Genomic DNA, 27098 nt, shown 5'->3' on the forward strand with positions numbered 1-27098 from the left:
TTTTTTTTAACTCAGAAAAAATCTATGATGAGAGGAGAATTAACAAAATCAGTGTCACAAGATACAGAAACCTGGAACTGGTAAACTAGATGTGAACTATTCCAAGTTTGTACTAGTTTAACTGTTTCAGCTACAGGTGTGATTTTTACTGAAATAGTTTTACTGAAATAGACGCCCGTTATTACCACACCCAGTGTTTCCGTGCAGCTCTCATTTAAAATAATTTAAATGCTTTTTAGTTAGGCAAGAATTGTAGGATCTTGTGGGTGTGGATAGTTTTCTATATAATTATGTGGGCCAAATATAGATAAGGAGGAGTCTGGAAAAGATTGGTATCGCCAGGACCTGGAATGTGACCTTGGTGCATATGGTTGACCATCCCATTAGATTGGCCAAAGTAAGTTCCAATTAAGTTCCTTTGGAACATCTCCCATTCATCACACACACACACACACACAAATAAATTAAAAATAAAAAATAAAAAAAAGTAATCAATTTCTAAAAGTAATCAGAATCTTTAAATCAAAACTATTTGGCTTTGAGCTATGGAACAGTCTTTAAGTCGTCATTCAGAATTTTTTAATTTTTTTTTTTTTTTAAGTACTTTGCACAGTCTGCTTATGAGAGACTCTTGACACTACTATAATTCATATAACAGAGAAGAATGAGTATAATAGTACAGGTTGCAATTTATTGTCACTTTATGAAAAACACGTGTTTTTTTGTGTGTGTGTGTGAAATTAATTTGAAGGCTCCACTAAAGTTAAAAGAATGTGTCTTGGAGTGCTCCTCATGGTCTCTAATGAAGTGACTATAGGTGAGTGAATGCAGGTCAAATGTGGTAGTTCCTCTAGCTTTGAGACCCTAAAGCACACCTAAAAATAAAATGAGTGTATTTCTTAAGCTTCTTTGTGAAGCTGTCCATGGAGGAAGGTGTTGTTACTTTGATTTTTTTTTTTTTTTCTCTCAGGTGTAATTTACCCTGTAAAAGTCTTTGGATCACATTTCTGGGGTATTCCACTTTATGTAAAAAACAAACATACAAACAAAAACCCCACACTTTCACAAACAGGGCAATAGTTTTTCTATTAGCTTGAAAATCTAGCTATTAAATTGATTCTCCACCAAATTAACTGAATTAACTGCTGTAGCTCACAAATGTACATTTACCTGTTGTAGCGGTCCATTTCAGTCTTTGCAATGAAAATGAGCTTGCCCTGCAATTGCTGTTTGTTTACTATAGAGACTAAGATAACAGAATCCAGAATAGTCTTGGATTCTGTGCAAATAACTATTTCACTTTCTTGTGTTTGAATTTCCTTTGAAGGCTTTCATCTTTACCACAAGTTGCCCTCAATAGTACCTGAAAGCTGCCTCCTTATTCTGGTTGGATTGCTTCTTGGTGGCATTATTTTTGGAGCAGAGGAGAAGTCCCCACCTGTAATGAGCAGTGATGTTTTCTTCTTATATCTTTTACCACCGATTGTACTCGACGCTGGATATTTTATGCCAACTCGTCTTTTCTTTGAGAACTTTGGTACTATATTCTGGTATGCCGTGGTAGGCACACTCTGGAATGCCATTGGCATTGGGATTTCACTTTATGGAATTTGCCAAATCAGTGCATTTGGTTTGACTGATATCACATTGCTGCAGAATTTGCTCTTTGGCAGCCTCATTTCAGCTGTGGATCCTGTGGCAGTGCTAGCTGTTTTTGAAAATATTCATGTCAATGAGCAGCTTTACATCCTGGTGTTTGGAGAGTCATTGCTGAATGATGCTATAACTGTGGTAAGTTACTTGATAAATGATGAGTTGATAAAAATGATAAATGATTTTTTGCATGTCACTGTGTTATATCTTCTTGTATGTGTGTGGTTATTGCAGTTTGCTGAAAGAGGGAAGTCAGTAAGTGCTAATGCATTTATGTAATTCTCTTTATGTTTAGAAACTACAATAGCCTAACTAGAGCAGAGCAACACATAATGGTAGCATATTTGCTCAAGTGATTTTACTACCTGACCTCTTTAGTTTCTGTATCTTTTAATTCTGTTACTTCCGTAATCCTAAACTCACCTGCATAAATATCATTGCATAGGAGAGGGAAAAGGGCCAATGTAGAGTGTCCCTGCAAGTTCGCAGGGAGAATGGGCCAGTCACTGAGCTACCACAGGCACAGGATCCACTTGATGCTAGGCATTTGCATGTGCCTGTCCAGTTGGAACTGCACTGAGACCACCTATACATTTCTCCCAGGCTACAGATGAGATAGGACAGCTACCCGGAGGTAGATGTTTCTAATCATTAACTAGCTGAACTGGGTTTGTGGTGCTGACCTGAAGACAGCAATCTGCAAATTCCGCTAACACCCCCAACGCCCCTCATTTGTACCTGGTGACACCATGTCTGGAACATTACTTCCATTTAGCCATGTCTTGCTTGAAACCCTGCCCATGTTAACTATGTCCTGGCATACTTTTTGTTTTCTAAGCCATGGAAATCCTTTTTTTTTTTTTTTTTTTTTAGTATTCCAGAAGGATCATGAATGTACATGAATTGGGTCTGCACCATCCCTGTCTCTGTCACTGGCATCTTATCTACTGTCCCACTCCATGCAGAGCTGTCCTTTGGTTTTCCTCCTCTCTAGGACTTTGCCTCATCTGCTTAACACATGCATTTCTCAAACATTTCATCTGAGCCTTGATACCAATTGTTTCTTGTGTGCCCATACTGTTTTGTTCTCCTAGGCTTCATGTTTTACCTGACTCTGCTGCTATGCAGTCAGCCGAATCACATCCCCTTGCATGGCCTTGCCTTAAAGCCTAACTTTTTGCATTAGCTTTCAGCTGAAACTGCCTGTTCTGACTAATCTGTTACCTAAAGCAGTCATGGAAAACAGTGGGTGTAAATACTGTGTTTCAAATAACTTGGCAGTTTAGCCATGGCTGTGCCTTGTCACTATTCACTCTTAATGACCACTCATGCAAGGGAATTCTTTTCCATATTGTTATTATTTAAGGGGAAAGGGGGCTACTTTTATGTTAATATAAAGGTTTTTCTTCTTTATTTTTTTGTTTCCAACTGAAATTGCTTTTTCCAATCACAAAATCAATCGCCTTTCCACTGGAGCAGCAGTTAATCCAGATTTGCTAGCAAAACACTGCATCCTGATGACGGATGTATTTGTGTGTGACACGGCAGATTACTTCAAGGCACTGTTTTTATAGGTACTGGCATGGCAATTAAATAACCATGATATGCAGATTTCCTGTAGGCATCATTATAGCCTTCTTTAGGGTCCTTTCTTGCACACTGCCTTCCCAAACACCCCAGCACGGGGAGAGGTACTCTGAGGAGCCTGTAGGACCAACTGAACATATGGCACTGGCCATGCATATATTCATGAGGGAGTGAAAGGGATTTGGAGTGTGTTCAGTCTTACTTCCCAGCTATTGCTTAGAGGTGGTATTTGGCAGCAGACCAGGTGGTTTCCACATGCTACGCACTGGCCTGCTAATGGCTCCCTGTTATGGTTTTGCACACCTGCAATCATGTGCTTAGACTTAAAACATGACCCAGACCATTGCATGAGTTCTCTGTGGGGTGTGCTTAGTGGACTTTGCCTCCTGTCCCCATGGCGGTGCTGCCAGAGTAGTTCTTGCTGCAGTGTGGACAGGGTAGCATGGGTGCCTTCAGTGGGATGTGGGGATGGGGTGGGAGGGATATTGAAGTTGGGCTGGCCAGCAGCCTGGACTGCCCAATTCCTGCCTGCAGACACCAGCCACTAAACCACAAAAGTACCACAAAACCTGGGGGCTACACAGACAGGCAGTGCAGTACAGTGTGACTTCAGTAACCATGCTTTCTAAATACTTTAAGGCCTTCTTCCTGCTAACCTGCTTGCACTTCCAGGCTGTTCCTAATAAAAGTTTTTCTTTTGTTAGGAATCTCAGCTCTGCTGTGCTTCTCAGATGATCTTGCATTCCTGATAGGTTTCACGATAGGCCTGTGTATTTGGACAATCCATTTATCCTACTGGTGGAATTTCTGAGCTTGAATTTGCCTGAAGGCAATGTTTGCCTGTCAGCTGCAGTGCTTCTCATTCGGGTTGGTGCTTTACTAGCCTCCTGGTTCAGTGATAACTACCATGATAATACTAAATGGCAAGATCAGAGATGAAACTGAGTGTTAGCAGTTCAAATTTCAGTCCTGGGCTTAAAATCACAGGGATGGAGTTAGTGTCATTGCAATAATATTATTCCCTTGTTAGAAAACATTGCAGCAGTACTCTGTATTCTGCCTCTAGTGAAAACATTATTTTAGAGTGCTTTAAAGTAATTTCAGAATTAAAAACTAATAACTGAGAACTGATGAAAATAAGCAATTAACATCTAGGAAGAGCAGAGATGCTCTGAGACACGATTAAGAAAGGATTGGTGACTGATATTATTTGTTGCAACCTTCAGCGAGTTCAGCTAAAGGATGTTGAGTAAATGCAAATCTTGAACTTGAAAAAAACCGGTTCTCATACCAAAAGCATTGCAAAATGTGTCTAGTGTTGCTGTTGTTTAACTCACCTGAAAGCTTAAAGAGAGCTGTAAAACTGAACTACCTGTAGAGTAAAAGGGAACTGAACCTGATTATGATCTCATGTACAGTAGTGCAAATAAAGAACAATAAGGACGAGATTGAAATTGTATTCATGACATTCCATAGTCCTAGCTGCTGCTTCTAGCACAGCAGTCTGGTTTTGAACCATGAACTTTGCTTTTCTTCTTTCAAGTAACTTCTGGCAACAGACTCAAGATTTGTAGGGATGTCTGATGGAACCAGGCTCCGTTCAATTTGCAGTGTGAGTACTTCTCTGTGAAGATGAGGTGATGTTATGAAAAGGCTGTTGCTTGCGGAGGTCACAATTACATGCTTCTGTACAAGTGGCTCTCAGTGGCCTTACCTCAGAGACTTGCTGTACATATAAATATATTTATATAGTTAGTTTTGAAAATGTAAAACAATTTGACACCACTTAAAGAAAATAGTCACTTTCCATAATACATACCAAGTGACTATTCTACAAGGTCAAATTCTGTAAATGTCTTGAAGAATAACACAAGCCTGAGTAGTCACAAGTACCAAGAAATGACTCAAGGAAACTCCTCTCCTTGCTTGACACAAGACAGCAGTATTTTTTTCTTCAGCGTGTGATTTGGAAAGCCCTGGGAGTCTGTGGACTTGAGGGTTTATTTTTATTATTATTATTATTATTATTATTATTATTATTAATTATTTATTTATTATTAATTATTTATTATTATTTTATTCTTTTTAGGGCGAAAAATAAAGGCATAGCTATTGTCAGGAGGCTTAATTCTGTTATGCTTTTCTCCATGTAAATTCATAAGGTCCACAAATCAAAACAGGTTGAAAACCACTGGAGCATATGACATTACTTTTGTGTCCTGCATGGGACACAGTAGAAGGAACAGGGCAAAAAAAGGCTGGTAGTCTGCCTCACAGCAGCAAGGTGAATGGGTTTGCCCAGGTGAAAAATGACACTTCTCCTATGTGGACTCTTCCCGAGGGTATCGTTCTTAGGCAATGAACAGTTTGTGCTCATGCTCTTGCCCTTTTTGTTGCTTTGTAATGAAAATCAGAAATTACCGGTGACCCTGCTATGTTTGATTTAACCTTCTTTTTTTTTCGTGCTTGCACTGGAATATATATTTTTTCTTTTCTTTTTCAGTTCTTTCCTTTCACTTAGCCTAAAGGACCCCTAATAGCCCATGTCTTCGCATTAGTCTTTAGTGAGGACTTATACCTGTGTAAGACCTCTCAAATTTTGGCCAAGAAGATCTGTACAACTTTCTTTCTGTCATGTGAGAGAGAACAAGACTGCAAAGGTGAAAAATCCCTCCCAGTATTCAAATACCTACATTGTTGGCACAATTCAAGTACTGATAAAACATTGTTCTCTCAAATAGCATTTCTGATAGAGAAACCTGTTTGGTCTACTAAGAAGCCCAGAAAGAAAGCAGAGGTTTAGCTCCTATAAACTGTCCAAGCTGCCTAGCCTGGTGTTTGTTATGTCCAAGGTGGCTTAACCTGTGACCCTAGTTTACACTTCTGGTTTAGATGCGTTCTGTAAGAGGAGAAGGACCAAGCTTTGGGCTGGAAAAGGAGGCCACATAGCCATCATGATATCGCATGGCTCGGAGCACACATACAATAAATCTGTAACAGGGGAGACCCTTTAAGATTTCTTTAGGAGTGACTGATTCTGTTGTAGTCTTTTAAGTAGTAACTAGCATACTGAATGTTAGAGAAATTTGGACTTTATATCATTCTGTTTCCTGCATAGAACAAAAAGGATTTCTGGCCAAGAAAATACAAAAATCTCATTGACCTCATTTGTTTAGGAGGACTGTTGTAAGAACTTTGAAAATGAAACTGGGCAAATACATGTTAAGAAGTCTTCTAATGGGAATTAAATCCACATCTCTAGAAATAATCTCAAGTTTGAAAAGTCTTTAAATCATTGGATTCCTAATGGTTAGTAGAGAAAGACCACTTCATGAATGCTATGTTTCTTGTAATTCTTGGGATGGTCACAGTCCATTTCCCCCATACCAGACAGATCTACAGTCTAATTCAGTGCTGCAGCTCTTGGTGTCCTATGTAGCTCAACCACGGTTGAAAATAACATGAATTTTCACCAATTATGAAGCTGTATTTTTTCCTCCTCCTTTTTTATTTCTTTGCTTCTGGGGAAAATCTGAAATAGCCATTTGAAGGGAAATTAGAAGCTCTGCAAATGAATGAGTTTAAAAAAAGTTTAGGTAGAGCTTTAGACAGGTCTTTGAATCAGCCAGGTAAGGAGTCTAATCATGACTACGCTCCTGGCCTGCAGAATGATGTCAATTGAGACACTGCAGTCTTTTGTCTCCATTTGCAAAAATGGGAATAATTATATTTACCCTTCTTTGTATATCTCCCTGATATTTGTGGAGGACACAAATGTCAGAAGTAAACAGCAGCATATCTCAAAAGTGTGTTCAAGATAGATAGAGAAATACAAAGTCCAACATTGAATCAGAGGAACATGATAACACAAAAGGAAATTAAAAAGAATTCAGAAACATGATGTGCTTTTTTCTTTTTCTCATAGGTCCTGTACAATTTGTTCAAGTCTTTCTGCCAGATGAGCACAATTAAGGTTATTGATGTATTCGCTGGAATTGCTAACTTCTTTATAGTGGGGATCGGTGGAGTATTGATTGGAATCCTTTTGGGATTTGTAGCAGCCTTTACCACCCGTTTCACCCATAAAATCCGAGTGATTGAGCCACTCTTTGTCTTCCTGTACAGTTACTTGTCATACATAACAGCTGAAATGTTTCATCTCTCGGGCATCATGGCGTAAGTACCCCAAACTTCAGTGATTATAGCACCCAGATAAGAATGCCAAAGGGAACTGCAGAGAGGACCAGATTTTGCAAACTCTGCCATGTGGCCTCATTCCACTGTGCATGGCATCAAAGCTGGCTTGAGGATTTCCGGCCTCTCCCCTCCTGCTTCCATCCCATTGTCTCAGCTTGCCACCACACCAGCTGTGTCACTAAAACTGCCCGTGGCATCACACCATAAACCATATCTTTGAAACGTTCCAAGTTAAAAATAATCCCTTGTATTTTCGGTGGGGTTATTCATAACCCATTTCGGTTGGTGACCCAAGTCCTCATATGACCCTGCCACCAGTCACAAAGGCATGGCTCAGGGGTGGCACAGAGTGACGTGGGGGCAGCAGTGGTTGGCAGGGAGTGGGAGTGGTGGCTGCGAACCTCATGAGCTGGCTTCACTGCTGATGCCAACGTGTTGTGAAACTACATCTTCACACAGTCATGTGAGCAGCCAGTAAATGCCAGTCAATGAAGACAATGTATGTATCATCCAGGCAAACTCCTGCTGGATTACAAGTACAGTAAGGACTGGATGAATGTAGAATTTGCAGAATCTAGTCCTATGGTAGTATAACACTTTAGTTTCATATATTCATACATGTGCCTGTGTAGTACAAGGCTTTCTGCATACATCATTATGTACAAAAAAAAATATTATTCTTCCCACTGCTAACACATAAAAATATTTTCCCTCCTTGGGTTTTCACTCCTGGGCTTCAATAAAGTTAGAGCACGGACTCTCATTTGGTGCTGTTTATACTCTAGCAACCTCAACTTTAGAAAGAGCCTTTATGACACCTGATATATGGTTTTCTTTGGTTCCAAGTAATATTTTTAAAGGCTGACCTTCCTTAATGACTTTGTATTGTTCTAGTGGCAAATGTGAGTCATTCAGGCATTAGAAGCATAGTTGTTTTTGAAAGCTCATATGTTGCTTCTGAGTATCACTGATACTTTATAATACCTCGTTTGATGATTATGCTTTAAGAAAGTGAAGATAGGTTTGATATTGTAGTCCTGTCAGTATAACGTTTTCTGGGGCCAGGAAGCAATTTACAAGGAAACTAGTAGCTGATGATTTCAGTTGTATAAAGATAGAAATATGCCATGAAATCAGAAGGGTTAGTACTTTAATATAAGTAAAGATGTAAAGATTACACGGGTTTCTTTCTCTGATATGAGACTAAATAAAGTAACATATGCATCCACTTTGACCGAGTTCATAAATGAGCCATCTCTTTCCCTAGCTTCTATTCATAGCATTTGTGTGGTTTCTAGTTTCCTCCACTTCTTAAGTCAAATGTCCTTGACATCCTATGATCAAATACTTAAAGGGCTTCTAAACTAAAAACGTGTGGCTAAACTGTGCATGGAAAAAAAAATATCTATCAGTGTGCATGAAAATACTGAACTGGACATTCTGCATCTGGGGTAAAATGGAAAGGGCACCATGGGTCTGCTGGTGGCTAAGTGGAACTGGTGCATTCCAGTGCCTGGAACCAGCACACCATTGTTTCACAACGAACGAGTAAACTTTTCCTTTCCTTTCCTTTCCTTTCCTTTCCTTTCCTTTCCTTTCCTTTCCTTTCCTTTCCTTTCCTTTCCTTTCCTTTCCTTTCCTTTCCTTTCCTTTCCTTTCCTTTCCTTTCCTTTCCTTTCCTTTCCTTTCCTTTCCTTTCCTTTCCTTTCCTTTCCTTTCCTTTCCTTTCCTTTCCTTTCCTTTCCTTTCCTTTCCTTTCCTTTCCTTTCCTTTCCTTTCCTTTCCTTTCCTTTCCCATCCTCTGAGTGGGTGCAAAACAGTAGAGGAAACATTGAGGTTTTGTTTTAGTTTTTGTTTGTTTGTTTCCCTCCAACAACACAACAGAAGTTATCTTTAAAATGTCCTAAATGTGCTTTGATTCTACGTATATTTTGTATCAGCTGAGGGAGCTGGATACCTCGGTGGCACTGATGGGAAGGGCAAAGGGCTCTCTGCAGAGGTGTAGACTCTCTGCTATCATGAGACATATAGCGTGCCCCCTCCCTGCAGGGGGCCTTACAGCTCCTGTAATCCCCACATCACCTGGGAGTAAATCTTACCTCGTGCTCTTTGCATTTCATTAGTCTCCAAGCTAGGGAGAATCTCTTACCCTGTGTCAGAGCACAGCACGCACTGGTACTGAGCCCGTTGCCACGTTTTGCAGAGAGTACCTTGAGTCACGATGACTCTGTTCTGACTTCAAAGGCAGCCCTGCTCTGAGCAAGCAGGTGGACCAAATGACCTTGGGGTGACTCTCACAACCCAGCTCATTCAGTCATTACATGATTCTTTGTCCATTTGTAGTTCAGCCCACGGGGAAGTCTGAGTCTGCTGAACTATTGATTCCCTCTTCCTTCATAACCAGGTTCTTAAAGATACTCCACAAAGCCTTGCAGGTACACACAGTACCACACTTCAGGCACAGGACATAAGCAGGAACATGCAGTGTTATTGCATTAATAAGATTTTTACATAAATATTATGACACACAGAATGCCTCCTTTCTGTGCAAGTAGAAATCTGCTGCCAAAGGAGCAGAGGGGAATAAAAGGTACCCTCCCCTGATAAATCTGTGTATTCACCCTGGGGACAAATGGTTCATGAAGCATCCATGTGAAACCCCTGCACAGAGTTACTTGGCTGAAATAACTCTGGGACTGAATCACGTCCCTGCCAGCTGCTGTGTGAAAGTCCTCTCCAGAAGGAGAGGAAGGAGGTCCTCCTGTAATTAGAGACTGGCTTGAGTCAGATTCACGGGTGTGAAAAATGCAGATGTGAATCTGAACGTTATCTGCTCAGTTCCATTTGTAATTATAATACTGCATTTGCTGCTTTTGCTGCTTACTAATTTATTGTAAAGGCTGTGAAGCAGCAGAACTTTTTTTTCTCTCTTTTTTCTTTTCTTTTTTTTTTTTTTTTTTCAACAGTGAATTAGCAGTCTGAAAGGAACAAACATTGAAACTACTGTAAATTTAGTAGGTCAAGGAAACATGAGGATTGAACCCAGTGGCCTAGTTTATTTCAGTCATGACAGAAACTCTACTGTTTGTGCAGGAGAATTTCTATTCTTCAGAGGCACAGAAACCTGCAGGTTAATTGCAATTAACTGTTTTTTTCCCTCCTTTTCTTGACCAAGGCAACTACCTCAGGTCACAGAAATGGAAGATAGAAGTAATGTGTGAGGATAAGAAATGTGAAATAAAACACATGTAAGCATTTTATTTGATTATGGTGACAATAAAAATTTAGTCTGTGAAAAACATCTTATAGTGATCTACATAAAATCTTAATAAAAATTTAAAGGATTTTCTTTTATATTGAATCTTAAAGGATTTGATTTTATATTGAATTTTAACACTATCTCCATACCATTTTCAAATTGAAGAGTCTTCAACTGGATATTTTTTTTCTAATGTAGATAAATATTCTGAAGAGCTACGAGATTCATAAAATAAACAGTGATTTGCACTGGAATAGCACTTATCTGAAGAATAAGAGTGAATCAACTCAGCTGATGACACTAATTGGATGAATACAAAATTTGACTGAAAAGAATATTTTATATAGGAGCGTAGTCCCTTTAAATTCTTGCAGTGGTTAAACATGGTAGGTGTTTTAAATTACACCTTGTAAAGATCACGATTAATCTGGTGGCAGATTCTTATCAGACATCTATTTACAGTGTCTCCATTACCTCAGGATCCAAAAACAGTGTCCAGTGCATGCTTCCCCACTCCCCAAGCTACAGGGCTTTCCTAAATGACTATAATGACAAAAACTATTTATTTTAAGAGGGTAATAAATATGAATGAGTGTTTTGTTTTGTCTTTGAGGCAGACCTGACAGCCACAATGCATCAGGCAGTAAGCTGCAGCTTTGAGACCCTGAAAAGACCGTGTGTCTATAAGTGTCTGTTTTGCAGTCTGCCCATTGCATTCTTACTAGATTGCCCTTTCTGCCCCTGCATGTGCGCCAGTGCCATCTGTGCTGTGTGTGCAATCAATTGGTGGTGGTGAGGATGTGACCAAATTGCTATACCTGGGCAGATAAGCTGTGCCTTCACATGAGAGCCATCATTGGCTGTGACATGACCTGAGATATCTGTAGGTCTATCAGTGCAGTCTGTGGCTGTCAAGCAGCTGATTTTCCCCTGAATATGAGAGTTCTGGAGAGTAAATGTGATAAGTAGAATTGAGACCCTTCTTCACATACTCTTTAGAGGTTGGTCACCCGTAAACTGAAGAACCTGGCAATGTTTGCCAGCTCCCAGGCTTGGGTATGTGTCCCGGCCAAGTCATCACTCCATGTCAGGACAAAATCATTCATGGCCCAGGTCCTCTCCCACTTTCTTCCTGAGATGTGCAGGCATGTGTAATGTGGGATCTCTGACAAGTCCCTAGTTTGGGCAACTGTAAAATCAGAATGAGGAGGAGAGCTGTGAAGAGCATCTGCATCACAGTCTGTGTTGGCAAAAATGCAGGACCTCGGTTGTCCTAGTCATGCTTAAACTAGAAATGTTACCTAAACAACTGAAAGTTGCAAAGAGGAAGGTTGCATACTCATGAAATCTGCATTGTTTCATTTGTGTTTCAATTGTGCCATGTGGCCATGATAAAATCTGCTTCCCAGAAAGCATGCTAGTCTTGGGCCACAGAGGATCTTTCTATTGAAGACCGTAGTGAAATCAGGTGACAAGGAGAGATAGCTGACTGTTATGTTGGTACTAAATGCAGGTGAGGACCTGGGACAGTTTTTATCACGCTTTCGTTCTACTCAGTCTTGGGGTTTGGTTAGGAATGTAGTTAGTGCTTGGATAGAAATGGCCATTTTGTATTGTGCAGACTAGATCTGCCTCTGTATCACCAAGTGTACAGAGATTTTGTCCCCCTGTACTCGGTTCCGGTGAGGCCGCACCTTAAGTATTTTCAGTTTTAGGTCCCTCATCACAAGAAGGACATGGAGGTGCTCGAGAGGGTCCAGAGCAGGGCGACCAAGCTGGTGAGGGGTCTGGAGAACAAGTCTTATGAGGAGCGGCTGAGGGAGCTGGGCTTGTTCAGCCTGAAGAAAAGGGCACTCAGGGGCGACCTTATTGCTCTCTACAGGTACATTAAAGGAGGCTGTAGAGAGGTGGGGGTTGGTCTATTCTCCCACATGCCTGGTGACAGGATGAGGGGAAATGGGCTAAAGTTGTGCCAGGGGAGGTTTAGGTTGGGTATTAGGAAAAACTTCTTTACTGAAAGGGATATTAGGCATTGGAATGGGCTGCCCAGGGAAGTGGTTGAGTCACCATCTCTGGAGGTCTTTAAAAGACGTTTAGATGTAGAGCTTAGTGATATGGTTTAGTGGAGGACTGGTTAGTGTTAGGTCAGAGGTTGGACTCAGTGATTTTGGAAGTCTCTTCCAACCTAGAAATTCTGTGATTCTGTGTAGTTGTACAAAAATGCAGAGTGAAGGCCAAGTTAGGTGCACTGTTCTTTTAACACCTATCCACTTACCTTTCTAAGCCACTAGAAGCATCTGTCCTCATGTAAGACCCTCTTCCCTGCCTTTTATTCACCCTGATATGTCTGCACTGCTCAGCAGAGGTAAGAGGAGTAGTCTGTGCCCTCTCCCAGTGTCCATGTTATGTCCCAGGTTCACCCGGCAGACCTAATGCTTCCCAGTCACTTTTGGGGCAGTGGACGTGTTGGTTGGGTCAGAGATCTAGAACTACATATCACATTGTGGCCATTGTCCTCCAAAACAGGTCATGTTGGCTCGACTTAAGAGAAAGAAACTTCTGGACAAAACTAACTTTAATTAAGTTATTTAATTAAAGAAATGTTTTCCAAGTCTGCCAGCCTCAGCTACAGCCTCAATCTCTGTTAGGGACAACCTCTTGCAAAACGTTAAGAAAGTTTTTATTCTGAGGTCTTTTTGAAGTTACTACTAATTCTGATATTTAAAACAAACAAACAAACAAACAAACAAACAAACAAAAACTTTTAGAAGAAAGAATCTAGACATGTTTTTTCCAGTATTCCAGTCAGTAGGTTTGTTCTGAGCTTTCCCTCTGCCTTCTTTTCCATTTGCACTTACAGTCAGGGACAACTGAGTTGTTCAGAGATGGGACTAACAGCTTGGAGTGAGAACACAGAATTAGATTTTCTTCACTGGAATCTGCATGAGACATGAGGAAATGTTCCTCAGCTTCTTTCCAAGGAGGGTCTGGAACACTTTTGATCTACTTCCTTCATGAGAGAGAGCAATGTGAACATTTCAGTAGGAGGAGGTATCACCTGTGTCAGCAAATAGTGTTTATAAACTGAAAGCTGGTGGTACTGGGATAAGTAACCATGGTATAAATCCTCGTGGGCTATATTCAAAAACGCAACATAAATACACTTCTCTATTACTGTTTAGGTTTACTCTGTATCATTTGGCTCATAATCACTAGTGGGTGTGTATAACACTGTTTTAACTGGGAAATCGGAAAAGACATGGCTGCAGGGAGGGAAGTCATGCTTTTGCCTTAGGTAAAAGAACTAAGAACGACAGCTGTTTCTCAATTCATCTAGCACTAGTTGCCCACCTTGATGATTATTAGGCAATTCAGACTGTGCTTCCCTACTCCGAGGCACCACCTTGAGGTTATCTTCTAGTCAGCACTGCTAACCATCTTTAAGCCTGAAGACTTTGCAGCTGAATAGTCTCAGGCATCCCTGCACTGTGGGATACAACACCATCCTGAGCAAATGACGTACAAACAGTAATGTCATTCTTTGCTTTGCTCTTCCTGCTGATTACGAACCTGTGTTTACTAACAGGCCTAGATGAAGGACTTGTAGACATAGCAAGTCCTGTCTATTCTTTCACATATCAGTTGAGATGTGCATTTCATTCAGTTGTGAGTGCTTTAAATGTGCAACAGCGCCAGCATGATTTCTGGTTGTGTTTTTTACTTCTGAAATCATGGTCAGCTCTGTGTGTACACAAAACTAGCAGAGTCCTAGAGTGGCGGAGAAGTTTTCTGTAGCCTTGCTGCTTACTTTACCAGGAAAGCAGAGCTGGCTACTGTCACTGCCATTGCAGGAGGAATGGTTTGGTGGGGAAATTACTTATGGGAAGGGAGTAAAGTCTAGCCCCAGCACCTACAGTTTCCATCCTGTCTGTTGATGTCTGAAGGACATCTGTCTGATGCCCTTCAGCAGCAATAGGAGCAGCAGTCCCAGTTCTCCAGGGATGTGCTTGGCTCTCCTCAGCTCTGCCTCTCTTAAAATACACAGTTTGAGTGACCCTTGCACAGATCACATGGATTTAATATGTGACAAAACTCTCCATATACTGATGTCTTCTCAGAAAACTTCCCACTGTGAGGAAAAAAAAAAACCCATGCCCCAAGCTGGAGGTTCGCTAAGTCCATAACTTTTATATTTGGTGGTGGTGGAATAAGTTGTGCTTTGCACTTTAGAGAAGACTATGGGAAAGTGATAGTATTCTGTAGAAATGAGAGAGGGTCAAAGAAATCATGCCAATGATACAGCATTATGTTTGCCTTCCAGGATTACATCTTGTGCCATGACCATGAATAAATATGTGGAGGAAAACGTTTCCCAGAAATCCTATACGACGATAAAGTATTTTATGAAGATGTTGAGCAGTGTCAGTGAGACGTTAATCTTCATTTTCATGGGAGTGTCCACAGTCGGGAAGAACCATGAGTGGAACTGGGCCTTCGTTAGCTTCACCCTCCTTTTCTGTTTAATCTGGAGGGCACTGGGTAAGCAAGTCTCAGACTGCACGTTGCGTTCTTTACAAGAGAAAACTCCTACCACTTTTCCGCTAGCAGAAAATGCCAAAATTTAGGCAGAGTCCTATCAGCTTGTGGAATTGTCTTCTTATTTATAATGTTTTATAGATCTCAGGGTCAGCTTCCACCTTTTCCCAGAACAGAACCTAAACATCAGTTTGGTCTTGATCTTGCCTATCTGAAGGCAGAAGCAGTAGGCATAGTAATCAGAGTACATATATCTAATTACACATTTATTTACAAATAAACCATTTTTACTTAAAAGGATGATCAGTTCTGCAACAATAAAAAGATTTTGTTTTTGTTTTAATTCTTACTAAGCTTGTGTTTTTCCCCATCATTGACATTAATAGCACCAAAACAAGAAATGATATATTTGTAGTGTTGTTCAGGCATATGATGTGAGGAAAGTGCTTGACCCTGCTGTGTTTGCAATATTAGCTCTTTTTCTTTTACCTTGTAGTAGTCAGGTTCATAGGTCTTCAATCTCTGTTTGCTGTGTAATACTTTGGCCCATCTGCGCATACAAGCAGCTCATGTTCTGGACTGCCTCCTCACTCCTGTTTCTAGCTCCCAAGTCTCCCTTCACTGCACAGATATGTACTATTTTTCCTCCACCACATGTAACCCCACAATTAATACCTTATACTGAAAACCAGCCTGACTGCCCCTCAGCTCGGGGCCATAGGCTTGCTCCCTTCACTTGCCTTTATGCCTTCACTCCAGCCTGCCCCATGTCTGGAGCCTGTGCCTTTGGTACACCCCCATTTACTGATATCTTCTTGTTCCATCCCCAGTCCTCCATCCTTTCTGTCTATGCAAGTAAAATTAAGAGACTAAGATTTTGCAGAATTCAAAGCACAGATTTGACAACACAGTGTGTTCAAAAGCACTTTAAATCCCATTTAAAAATGTAATTTAGGTGTTTCAGGCTATACTGACACAAAAATTGTTTCTGCTTTGGAAATGCATAGTGGCTGTCTCATGGCTCTCAGTTAGGTGCTTCAGGTCCTAAATCCAGCTGAGCTGAGATGGATATGTTTAAGACTGCTTCTTGGAAATTTATTTTTTTTCTTCTGTGGTGTTTTCAAGCTGCTATATAACATTTCGTTTCTTCCATAATAAATAAAAAAGAAGCACATAAAGGTGTTTCAAAACAAATATTAGTATTGTGGGGGATTTCCATGCAATTTTAATTTCTCCTTTCTCTCTCTCTCTCTCTCTCTCTCTTTTGTTTTTGTTTTTGTTTTTGTTTTTCCATTTTGTTTTTTCTTCAGGTGTTTTTGTTCTGACTCAGATCATTAATGTGTTCCGGACAATTCCTCTCACTTTTAAGGACCAATTTATTATTGCCTATGGAGGCCTCCGAGGAGCTATTTGTTTTTCACTTGTGTTTCTGCTTCCTTCTACTGTGTTCCCCAGGAAGAAGTTGTTCATCACTGCCGTTATCGTGGTGATATTCTTTACTGTTTTCATTCAGGTAACCCCTTTCCTCTTCTGGACTTTTCTTTCTAAAAAATGTTGTAAATAAGAAGTGGGTAGAAAAACAGGTGTCTTAAATTACTGGAAGGAACATACTTGAAGGAACATACTTCTGTATTGCTCCATGGTCATACTTACAAAAAAAAAATGCTACGCAGTCAGCAGACAGGTAGCAAAAGTATGCCAGATATTAAGTACTTATGCGAACATGTAAGTAGCATTAAGCATTTAAAACCCTATGAGGTTGGAGGGGGGGGAAGGGAGCGAGCTGCTACACAGGAGATTGTTAGCTTAACTGTTAATTAAACTGAGGTTTAGACTGGTCTTTGAATGATTGTAAAGTGAATGAGGAAGGAGCTGGAAATTTCTCCTAAATAGGGAATAGACGCATAGGGCCTCTGAGGGACTCTAGTCCAGCCGCATGCCCACAATAGGGCCACATGCAATAGCTCAATCAGGTTGCTCAGGGTGATGGCCAGTTGGGTTCTGCATATCTGCATGGATGGAGATCCCCCAGCCTCTTTAGATACCTGCTCCCGGGTTTGACCATCCTGGACAGATGAGGCTGATGAGAACTGATGAGAACTGATGAGGCTGATGAGAACTCCTCAAAGGATGGTTCCTGGGGATGGTTTTGTTTAATATTCTTGTTATTGACAGAGGAGCTTTTTGGTGCTGATGGTTTTTGAGGACAGACTTCAGAAGGTAACAACTTAATGGGGAAGCAGCTAGGAAAAGGAGAGCAGATATGGACCAATATGATAGAAATATAACGAAATTTAACAGTAGTAAGTGCAAATGTGTTTTTGCAATGACTTTCTTACTAGGGATTTCTCTTATGAAATGGGGACCTTTCATTCTGAAAAAAAAGATCTAGGGAAAAAGACACAGGTATACTAATGATAATGATAATGGTGTGGAGTTTAAGCCACCAATGCAATACGGACAGAAGAAAGCCAAATGTGATCTCAAGACATACTGAGACAGGTATTTCCAGGAGAAAACAAAGTAATGTTCTAGACTGATCATGGGACTGGTAAGCCTGTTGTGTGAAAGGAGACCAGAATGTCTTGGCCTCAGCAAAATGAAGGAGAAGAGGGAATGTAATTACTGTTTATATCAGGGAGTGAACACCAGAGAAGGAGGAACACTGTTCAAGCCAAAAAGACAATGTTGGCACAAGAACAAAGTGGTACAAAGTGACCATGATGTAATTAAGAAGCAGCTTTCTAATTATCAGAACAATGAGGTTCAGGAGGAGTGTTCCAGTATGAGCAATGGGGCAAAGAAACCTAACTACTTTTGAGATAAAGCTTGATTCATTTATGAATAGAAATACATGACATGGTTGTCTGGGATAGTAGGGGCTGATCTCAACACCATTAGATTCATTTCTCTCTCCTGTGTCAGTGTGCCTATACAAATAAACCATGATGTAAATTCTTCCACAAATAATGGTTCAAAATATCATTTAGTGGTAGCCAAAGCATTTGTTCTTTCTTTGAGAGTAGTATAACATGGATACATATTTAACAAAAATCTTGGTGTCATGGGTCTGGTCTAAAGCCATTCAATAACAATTTTAGCGCTGCTGTTGAGACATATTTGAGTACCTGAAGTAAGAAAATTTTTGGAGTTAAAAAAATTATCCACAGCCATTTTCACTGCTCTGACAGAGATGCAAAAGACCAAAAGCTTTTGTTTGTCTTTTATGCTTATGGAAAAACACAGAAATATTTTCTTTTTCCTTCACAGGGAATAACAATTCGACCACTGGTGGAGTTTCTTGATGTCAAAAGGTCAAATAAAAAGCAACCTGCTGTCAGTGAAGAAATTTATAACAGGGTATGTTGCACCTTTCGTGTTACAGATGAAACCTTCATATAGATAAAATTCTTAATGACTTTCAAAATGAGAGATTTAACATACAGTACTACAGAGATAAATGCACTCTTTAAGATTTCTTTTCTATGGCTGTTCTAAGCACAACAACTGTAAAGCTTATATTTAAATTTTTATCATTATCAAAATTATCATAGTTATGTATCATTATTTCGGAATCTTCACCTTGTTTTGTTACTTGTTGAAGTGAGTTATCTTCTTGTGATTTGTTTCTCTTAGGACATGTGTTATTTTAGAACTTGACTACATTAGAAACCTTTGGCAATTTAATTACATTACATTGTATTTGAGTTAGTCTAATTAAACATATGTTAACTCCTTCTAAAGACACATTTAAACTTCCCTAACTCTCACATCACCAACCTCTCAGTGGATTTGTATTTGGTATGTGTATGTCTAATTATTGTGGCTCATTAGCTGTGCATGTTCTTGAATGTATTTCTACTTACAGCATACCTGCGGTAGGTGGTTTTAAATTCCAAATTGAGCAATAATAAGGGTGACATTCAGTAAAGAACAAAATCTAGACATCTAATACTTCTAGAACTTACTTTTTGCACAAAACTATCAGGATTTCCTTCTGAATTTTAGAGACCCCCTGCTATGGTACTTGAATCAAGAGCACAACTGTTTGTGAGCCACCTCTGGGGATCCAGTGAAATCTTAGATGGACTGGCTCATCCTTTTGTAATTGGTAATAGAGTAAGGAAGAGCATGGTTCTAATACTGGGGGCTCAGGATGTTTTGAGGTGATGTTGGACCATAGTCCTCTGAAATAGGAGCTCAGGACCTGATGCTGGCTCTTGCTGCTCTATCCTGTGCATCCAGAAGGGCAAGTGCTGGTATGGGGATCTCCTGCCCTTTCAGGCTGTCTCCTCCACAAAGTCATACCTGGCTCACTGTCAAGCCTGGGGAAGTCCCTGAAGAAGGCACAGGCATAGCCCCAACTGGTTACGGAACATAAAAGAAATGAAAATATAGGAAAAACAAATTACCTCCAGATTTAGATAGGAGATCAGCAAGATTGACGTGGAGGTTGGCAGCTGACTTTAATCCTTCTGGGGCTGTGAGCTGATGGAGCTCCCGGGGAGAAGAACAGAATCCAGCTCTGAGATCATGCTGCCCTCCATGGCGTTTGAATGGAGGCAAGGACAGACTCCTTTCAATATCCATAAGCCAAGCCTGCACTTGTTTGTTTAGACTGAATTTAGTTAACATTATTTAGTTGCACTTTGTTAAATTCAAGCATTGTCCTGAATTCTGACCAGGCTTTTCTGTTTTGAAGTTGAAGCATAATATCTAAGGGCAAACCAAATTATGTCTGTAAGTTTGTGTAATGATCCAACATTTCCCCTTTAGTTCTTTGATCATGTGAAGACGGGAATTGAAGATGTGTGTGGACACTGGGGTCACAACTTTTGGAGAGATAAGTAAGAATGGCATTTAAAACTCTTTGTTATACATGGGAAACTAAACTGGCTCCGCAGCAACAAATAGAGGCTGTTGGGCATCAGATTTCATTTTCGGCATTTTATTCTTGAAAGCGGGTGGTTGTTTTTAGAACGTGTGGGTTACAAAGAGAAGGCAGAAAAACAATGTCTTTTTAACTAAACCACAAGCAAACAGGACAAAATCTCCAGCTGGGAAAAAGTATAGCCCTCTGATCCCAGGGTAAAGTATTCTACCTTCTGAGGATGAGTGTAATCTCCCTATTTCTGACAGTTTCAGAGCATTTCCTGTATGTCTGCTGAGCTTTTCATCCCAAGCTGGCTTTCCTGCTCAGGATGCTGCTGCAAATTGTATGCCTCTGTGGTGTTAAGTGCGGGGTTAGTTCCCTAGTTGATGAGAAACAAACAAAAGCTCTGGGACTTCCTCTAGGAAGATCAAGGCACTGGCTGGCATGAGGTGCATGAGAGATCTTAATGGCAGGCAGTTCCACAGTTCCTGATGGTATTATTTAGGACTTAGTGTCAGTTAAGAAGATTAACACTGGCTATACCTGAATTATTCATGTGTTCAGTTTAGCTGCTGAATCATCATCATCATCATTTGTTTGGATCTAACCCCATTTTTGCAGAAGTACATTCTTTTTCACCCAAATCCTTCAACCCCAAAGCATGGGCATTGCTCACTCACCTTCCAGTCACTGCTCCAATAAGAATTTAAGTGTTTTGTACAGAGGAAAGAGCATCAGCAGGAGAGGCTGAGAAGATCCCTCTCCAAATGATTAGAGGGCATGACAGAGGATGTGTTCCTGACAGATGGATAACATGGGTACAATTCTTTTTTACTTAGCCTGGTTCTCCTCCAATCTGTGTGAGATCTTTAACCAACAGATTATGGAGCAAAGGAGAGTCCCACCTCTTTCTGACCTTCAGAAACACTTCTGACTGAAATTCAAGAATAATTTCAGAATGACTGGAGGGCAGAATATTTTCTGACAAACAAAGTTACCCTGGCTCTAATCAATGTTTTTTCACTAAGCATCCAAGAGAGTTGTGGTTGCTTCAGAGAAGAGGAGGACTTCTGAAGTTTTACAAGAGCAAGCTAAAATTTCAAAGGAAAAAGCAGTGGGTGCAAATGTAGACCTTTTAGTTGTTATTACAGTAAATATTTAATGTTCCCTTTGTCTCAGTGAAAACGAAGAATTAGAAACAATAATGTCCAATAACACATAGTACCTAAAAGTTAAATGTTGCTGCCAGGGACCATGTGCTTTAACAGATGAACCAAAACGTAGGTTAAGACTATCTGAAACAAAGATGAACTTGACCCTTGATTAAGTGTTATCCAGCCCTAAGTTCTTAATATACACATATTCCAAGGGAATAAACTACTTCACAATCACTTTAGCTACAGTATAGCAGCTTTCCTCAGCTATGCATAGTTGAAATTAAGTGGTTGGATTGGTTTGCCTCTCATACAGGTTTAAACAGTTTGACAATAAATACCTGCGAAGACTTCTCATCCGGGAGAACCAGCCCAAATCCAGCATTGTTTCTTTGTACAAGAAGCTGGAAATAAAGCATGCCATCGAGATGGCAGAGAGTGGAATGATCAGCAAAGTCCCATCGTCGGTGTCTCTCAGGTAAGCCAGCTAGGCCAGTGTGGCTGAGCATTGTGGTGGGGTCATGTAATGTATTTCACAGTCCATAGGCAAGATAATCATTTTAACTTAGGGTGCTTTGTGTCCTAATGTCACATGAACAGTAAGCAGACGTGAAACCGGAGCGTTTCACTTGCAGCTCACATAAAAAGCACTCAGTAAGCCTCAATCTTCCGGAGTAGTTTTACAAGGGCAGCTGCATGCAGCTCACAGGGAACATTGATTTGCTGCCTAGTACTGAGCTGGATTTAAACCAGTGCCTGCACATCTGCTACAAGGAACTACAAGGGAAGCCTGAGGGACATTTTAAAAAGTGTCTTAGTCAAACTTACAATTTAGTGAAAGCAATACCAAGTTTTGGAGAGTGGGTTTTGAGCCTTAGCACCTGACTCAAATGAGATCAAGGTTTCATTCTTACCTGGTACATTTTTACCTCTTCTTCAGTTGTTTTAAAATGCTGTTTCCAACTCTAGCAAAGAAAACAGTTCAAATGTAATTTCCAATCATAAAAATAAATATTCTTTCCCTCTCTCTCTCTTTCATGTATTTTCCTGTGTTTTGGTTTTTTTTTTTTGATTTATTTATTTATTTATTCAATTCATTATTTTTATTCTGCCACAGTGAATATCATGAAGGAAAAATAAAGCCATTGTCTCCTGCTGAAATGGAAAACATGCGGGAAATTCTAACAAAGAATCTCTACCAAATACGACATCGAGTAAGAATAAAGCTTTTCATACTTAAATACCCACTACTTTTTGAATATACTTATTAGCTTTCTGCTTTTTCAGTCTTCCTTTTGTTCACTCCATTTACAGTACTGTTAGCTCAGGTGCTAATGAAGTATTAGAGGACTGTAGTGTGGTGAATTTGGACCTCTGGGTCTTGGGTTCACCTTTGAGCCGGGTTTGCTGCTGAAGCTTTGTTGTGCCATAAAGGAGGCTCCCCAGGGCAATGGTCACAGCACCAAGCCTGCTGGAGTTCAGGCAGTGTTTGGACACTGCTCTCAGACATAGGGTCTGATTCAGGTTGTGCTGTGTGGAGCCAGGACCTGGACTCCTTGTGGGTCCCTTCCAGCTTGGGATATTCTATGGTTCTATGACATCTTTGGGCCAGCACAGCATCTGCTTTACTGCAGCATAATAATTAATCCTGTTATTTACTTCTCTTGTCTACAAATCTGCTGTCATATGTAGAGCAACATATTTGTGATCCTTCATGCAAATTGCTTACTTGATCTTATACTATTGATAAAACTTAATGTTTTTCTCATATTACCTGCAATATACTTCCATTACTTAGAAAGGATAATAGGTGCAAATTCAGTCCAACCTTGCCCCACTTCTATAAGTATTTTGGTCACTTCATGATATGGGATTAGATTTCCCATTTGCCTCCAGTTGTGAAGTTGTTTGTATTAAGAGCAGAGGTGATGAGCTGGAAAAACAGTGAAATAAAAGCAAAAGGACATTTCACATTTACCCTCCTGTGGCTAAGTAGTTTGAATGTCTGCGCCCTTGGAAAACATTCAAAACTGGAGCTTGCTTCAACTTGCTGGAGGTAAAAATGACTTCCCTCTAGGTGACTCATCTTATCACTTTCAAATGTGCATCCTCCATTGACATTGACTGAGCTAGTACAACATGGGGGTAAACACTGTGTTAAGTCAGCTTTCTGCAATTTCTGTTTCATTACAAATATCAGCAGGCTTAAAAAACAAGCAGCTGCTCACGAAGCCTCTGACTAAAAAAAATGCCAGCATAATTATTGTTCTTGTTCTTAATCATCTTTAATATGATTTTGTTTGCAAGTATTTATGGTGGTTATTAAAATATTAAAGCAAAAATCCTATTTTGTATTGTTCATACAGCTCAACGTTTGACATTGTTCTTTTCAGAATGTAATCACTGCTTTTCTGTTTCAGACAATGTCATATAACCGACATAGCCTGGCTGCAGATGCAAATGAGAAGCAGGCCAAAGAAATTCTGATCCGTCGCCGGCACAGCCTTAGAGAGAGCCTAAGGAAAACTAACAGCCTGTCAAGAGAAAGACCGGTACTTGCATTTTAGTTGATTTATAGAAAACAGCTCTCAGTAGCTGAATGCCATGCAGAACAAAATCTGAAATACAGAAGAAATAAATCCCAAATCTGAAAGACAACAGCACATATAATGTCACACTTACACCCTCAGTTGTACACTTGGGGCCCTTAGTTTGCATTGACCCCTTCAGAAAACCTTCAATACTGTGGAATTTAAGCGTGGGATGTGCTGCTATGATTTTATCTCAGAGGAGCTGAGCAGGTTCCATACACAGTGTACTTGTGTGTCATGGCCAGAATTCTGTCAGTATTTTGATGAAGAGTGGATGGTCAGGGTAGAAAATGACTTTGAGACAGTCAAACTACTTACAGTATGCTCCAAAATATGGGAAAGAGGAGAACTTTTGGTCAAGTTTGACAGGTTGAGCACTCAATTTGAAAACTGTCATCATTTCCTTAGGATTCTTCAAAAGTGGTCAGGACTTCAGGTTTTGACACAGGATAGGAAAAAACCCTCTATCTGCAAGAAATGGCATGTTGTGTTGACATTTGATTCTGAAGCAATCTTTTTATGCCATCGTTGTAAACTTCAGACCTTCCTAACAGAGCAACAATAGAGAACCTGATACTCCCATTTTAGCTTTGAGGGAAATTAACCACCCTATAAACATGTATTTTCATGTTACAAGAACACTTAGCGACTTCATACATGTATATGTCCTTCAGCTACTGAGGCTGCTGATAATGATGTCTACAATAAGTACTGCATCCCATTTGTGATCATTACCTGGGTGACCTGTGGCACGAGTGGCGATAAGTCTGTTTCTGAATGATCTTTGTGTTGTTCTCAACCACAGTAACATATGTTGATCTTTTAGAAGGGATACTGAAGACACTTAGCAGGACTGAGTCATTTTTGGGGGCAGAGAGAAAGATGGTGTCGGACAACTTTTTAAAATGCACAGACTGTTATTTTAAAAATAATTATCCTTGAATAAATACACTACACAAGGAAGTGTTATCTGTAGGTTCGTGCCTGGTGCACGTGGCCAGACTACAGAAGTGGTCCTGAGAAGCACAAAAATATCGAAAGATGAAAAATGTCTCACGGAAAGTAGATTTGCCTTACACACTCCCTTTGCGTATGCAGTGATGGTGGTGCAGGCAGAGGAGAGCTGGTAGATCATAAAGGTTTTAAACAGATCTTCATATACAAATGAGAGAACGGGTACCCTTGAGAAATCTCTGACTTTTTAAAAATCACCCTGTCTTGGAAAGTACCTCGTATGTTCCAGGAAGTGTTCGCCAGAGCACGCCAGAGGTGTGCTCTGCACCCAGGGACTTTAGAGCTTAGTCTTGGGAAAACAAGGCTTTTATGCCCTGCACTGGTAAATGGTCACACTGGTGCCTAACTTCCTCGTCAACTAGTGTGACTAGTCAACTATAAAAGTCATTTATATGTATAAGGTGTTTGCAGGATCAGAATACAGATTACTTCTTGTGCCCAAGCTTCAGTCTCAAGCTAATTTTTGTAGCTGACTAATAAGGTTCCAGACTGGAATTGCATAAAATGACGCTTTGCCTTCCTCTGGAAAATGTATACAGGAAAGGTTGAGGTCAGAGAGCATATATTTATTAACTCTGATCTCAGAGGGCATAGCACTAGGCCCTGCTTTGATTAAGCTGCTTGAGAATACCCAGTCCTTACCTTACCACAGACCTCAACCAGAAGTGTTAATTGAGTGTGTAGTAAAAGATCACGTATTAGCTAATCCCAAACTACTCTCTAGCCCTTTAGCTACCTAAGTCTGTTCAAGCCTCGGTTGTTTATCTTAACATACAGTATGGAGGTACTTCCTTTTGCTGTAACTTAACATTTCACTTATTTCTTTGGACAGGCTGCTGCTGCAAATACAAAAAGATTTCTTTCACTTCCTAAAAACACTAAACTCCCAGAGAAAGTACGTGTAAGAAATAAAACATCTTCCAGAGGTAATGGAAAATTTTCTGCTCTCTTAATGTGCTGCACTCATCTTGCCTACATAAAAGGAAAGCTTTTCCAGGGACGATGTAAAGAAGTCAGTATGTTAATACTGAAATAAATTTTAACTACTTCATCTACAGTGCTCTCATTCTAGAGTTAATGCCTTCACAGAATATTTGTAGGTGCTGGATATTTAGCAGGGGTCTTGGAGCATTAAAAATGATGGGTTCTAAAGCAGGTATTTTAGTGCGGAGAAATGCCCCAATAAACAATCTTGTGGGGCTTTCTCAGTTCAAATGCTGTAGCAGCATGGTCCTCACAGCACATCTCCTCATGTGAGACGCTTGCACCAGAAAGTCTGTTCATTGCGTATTCTCCACATCTTTATTCGATAATACCCAGATCTCCCTCTTGGGCTGCGACCCTGTGTGGTTTCTTTTCTTACTGGGGTCAGAGCAGATGACAGTGCCTTGAGAACCAAACCAGCAAGGAAAATGAGGACATGATGTCTGATTTATAAATCTCATGAAGAACATCTCAAAAGTCTGTGGTTTACGAATTAAATGTTTATTTATTTATTTTTATGCCTAAACTCACAAGTGTTTCATTTTGGTGTTCTTGGTTTCTAAAAAAAAAATTAAAAAATGAAAAAAAATCTGGAGGAAGGCAACAATTTGATGTGAAAACTTTGCCAACTCTATACGTTACTTTTATTTGCTACTAATTTCATTACAATGCCTTTATCATTCTCAGGAACGTTCCCTTTCATGCCAAGCAACCGTCTAGATCTTTCGTTGAGAAGTTTAAATCTCTGCACATTCACTAAAATGTCCTAACAACATCCCAGCCCAATTAGACTCCCACTCTTCCAAATTAATTTAACAATAGACCATGTCTTTGTCTGCTGTTAATTACATCTTTGCTCTCCTGAATGTAGGATGCATTTTATTCTATAGTTATGTCTACAGAGGTCACCTACTGTCACCTAGAATTAGATATTAAAGAGGAAAAATGCCTCCAGATTATTCAATTGTCAAAAATATATATCATATGACATATTTAGGAGAAGAAAAGCCTAAAAACACAGTATGATGAAGACCTTCCTTGATATAAAATTATCTGGGTGAATGGACAATTATATAGTGGTATATTCTGTTGACCTCTCCCTCACCTATTTAAAGAAATAACATGTAGGTTACTAATGGAAGTTGCTCTTATGACAGTTGCACAATATGCAAATCTTTGCTTTGATTCATTTAAAACACTATATCTGACGTGAGCCTAAGAACAAATCTGAGTCATTCATAAACGATTGT

The 27098-nt window shown here is 40.0% G+C and overlaps 1 protein-coding gene across 1 annotated transcript in view; it reads left to right on the forward strand.

Moving 5' to 3' along the window:
- The window catches only part of SLC9A2 (solute carrier family 9 member A2), a 35399-nt gene that overhangs the window by 4546 nt on the left and 3755 nt on the right, over positions 1-27098 (forward strand). Inside the window, exons 2-11 of the mRNA XM_027445609.3 lie at positions 1328-1791; positions 7166-7416; positions 15018-15235; positions 16543-16745; positions 18503-18592; positions 20009-20079; positions 21576-21737; positions 22377-22473; positions 23680-23811; positions 25697-25790. Of these exons, the coding sequence (XP_027301410.2) occupies positions 1328-1791; positions 7166-7416; positions 15018-15235; positions 16543-16745; positions 18503-18592; positions 20009-20079; positions 21576-21737; positions 22377-22473; positions 23680-23811; positions 25697-25790 (1782 nt within the window). The remainder of the gene's footprint in view (positions 1-1327; positions 1792-7165; positions 7417-15017; positions 15236-16542; positions 16746-18502; positions 18593-20008; positions 20080-21575; positions 21738-22376; positions 22474-23679; positions 23812-25696; positions 25791-27098) is intronic.

This window comes from Anas platyrhynchos, chromosome 1 (genome assembly GCF_047663525.1).
Source record: "Anas platyrhynchos isolate ZD024472 breed Pekin duck chromosome 1, IASCAAS_PekinDuck_T2T, whole genome shotgun sequence".
Taxonomy (NCBI): Eukaryota; Metazoa; Chordata; class Aves; order Anseriformes; family Anatidae; genus Anas; species Anas platyrhynchos.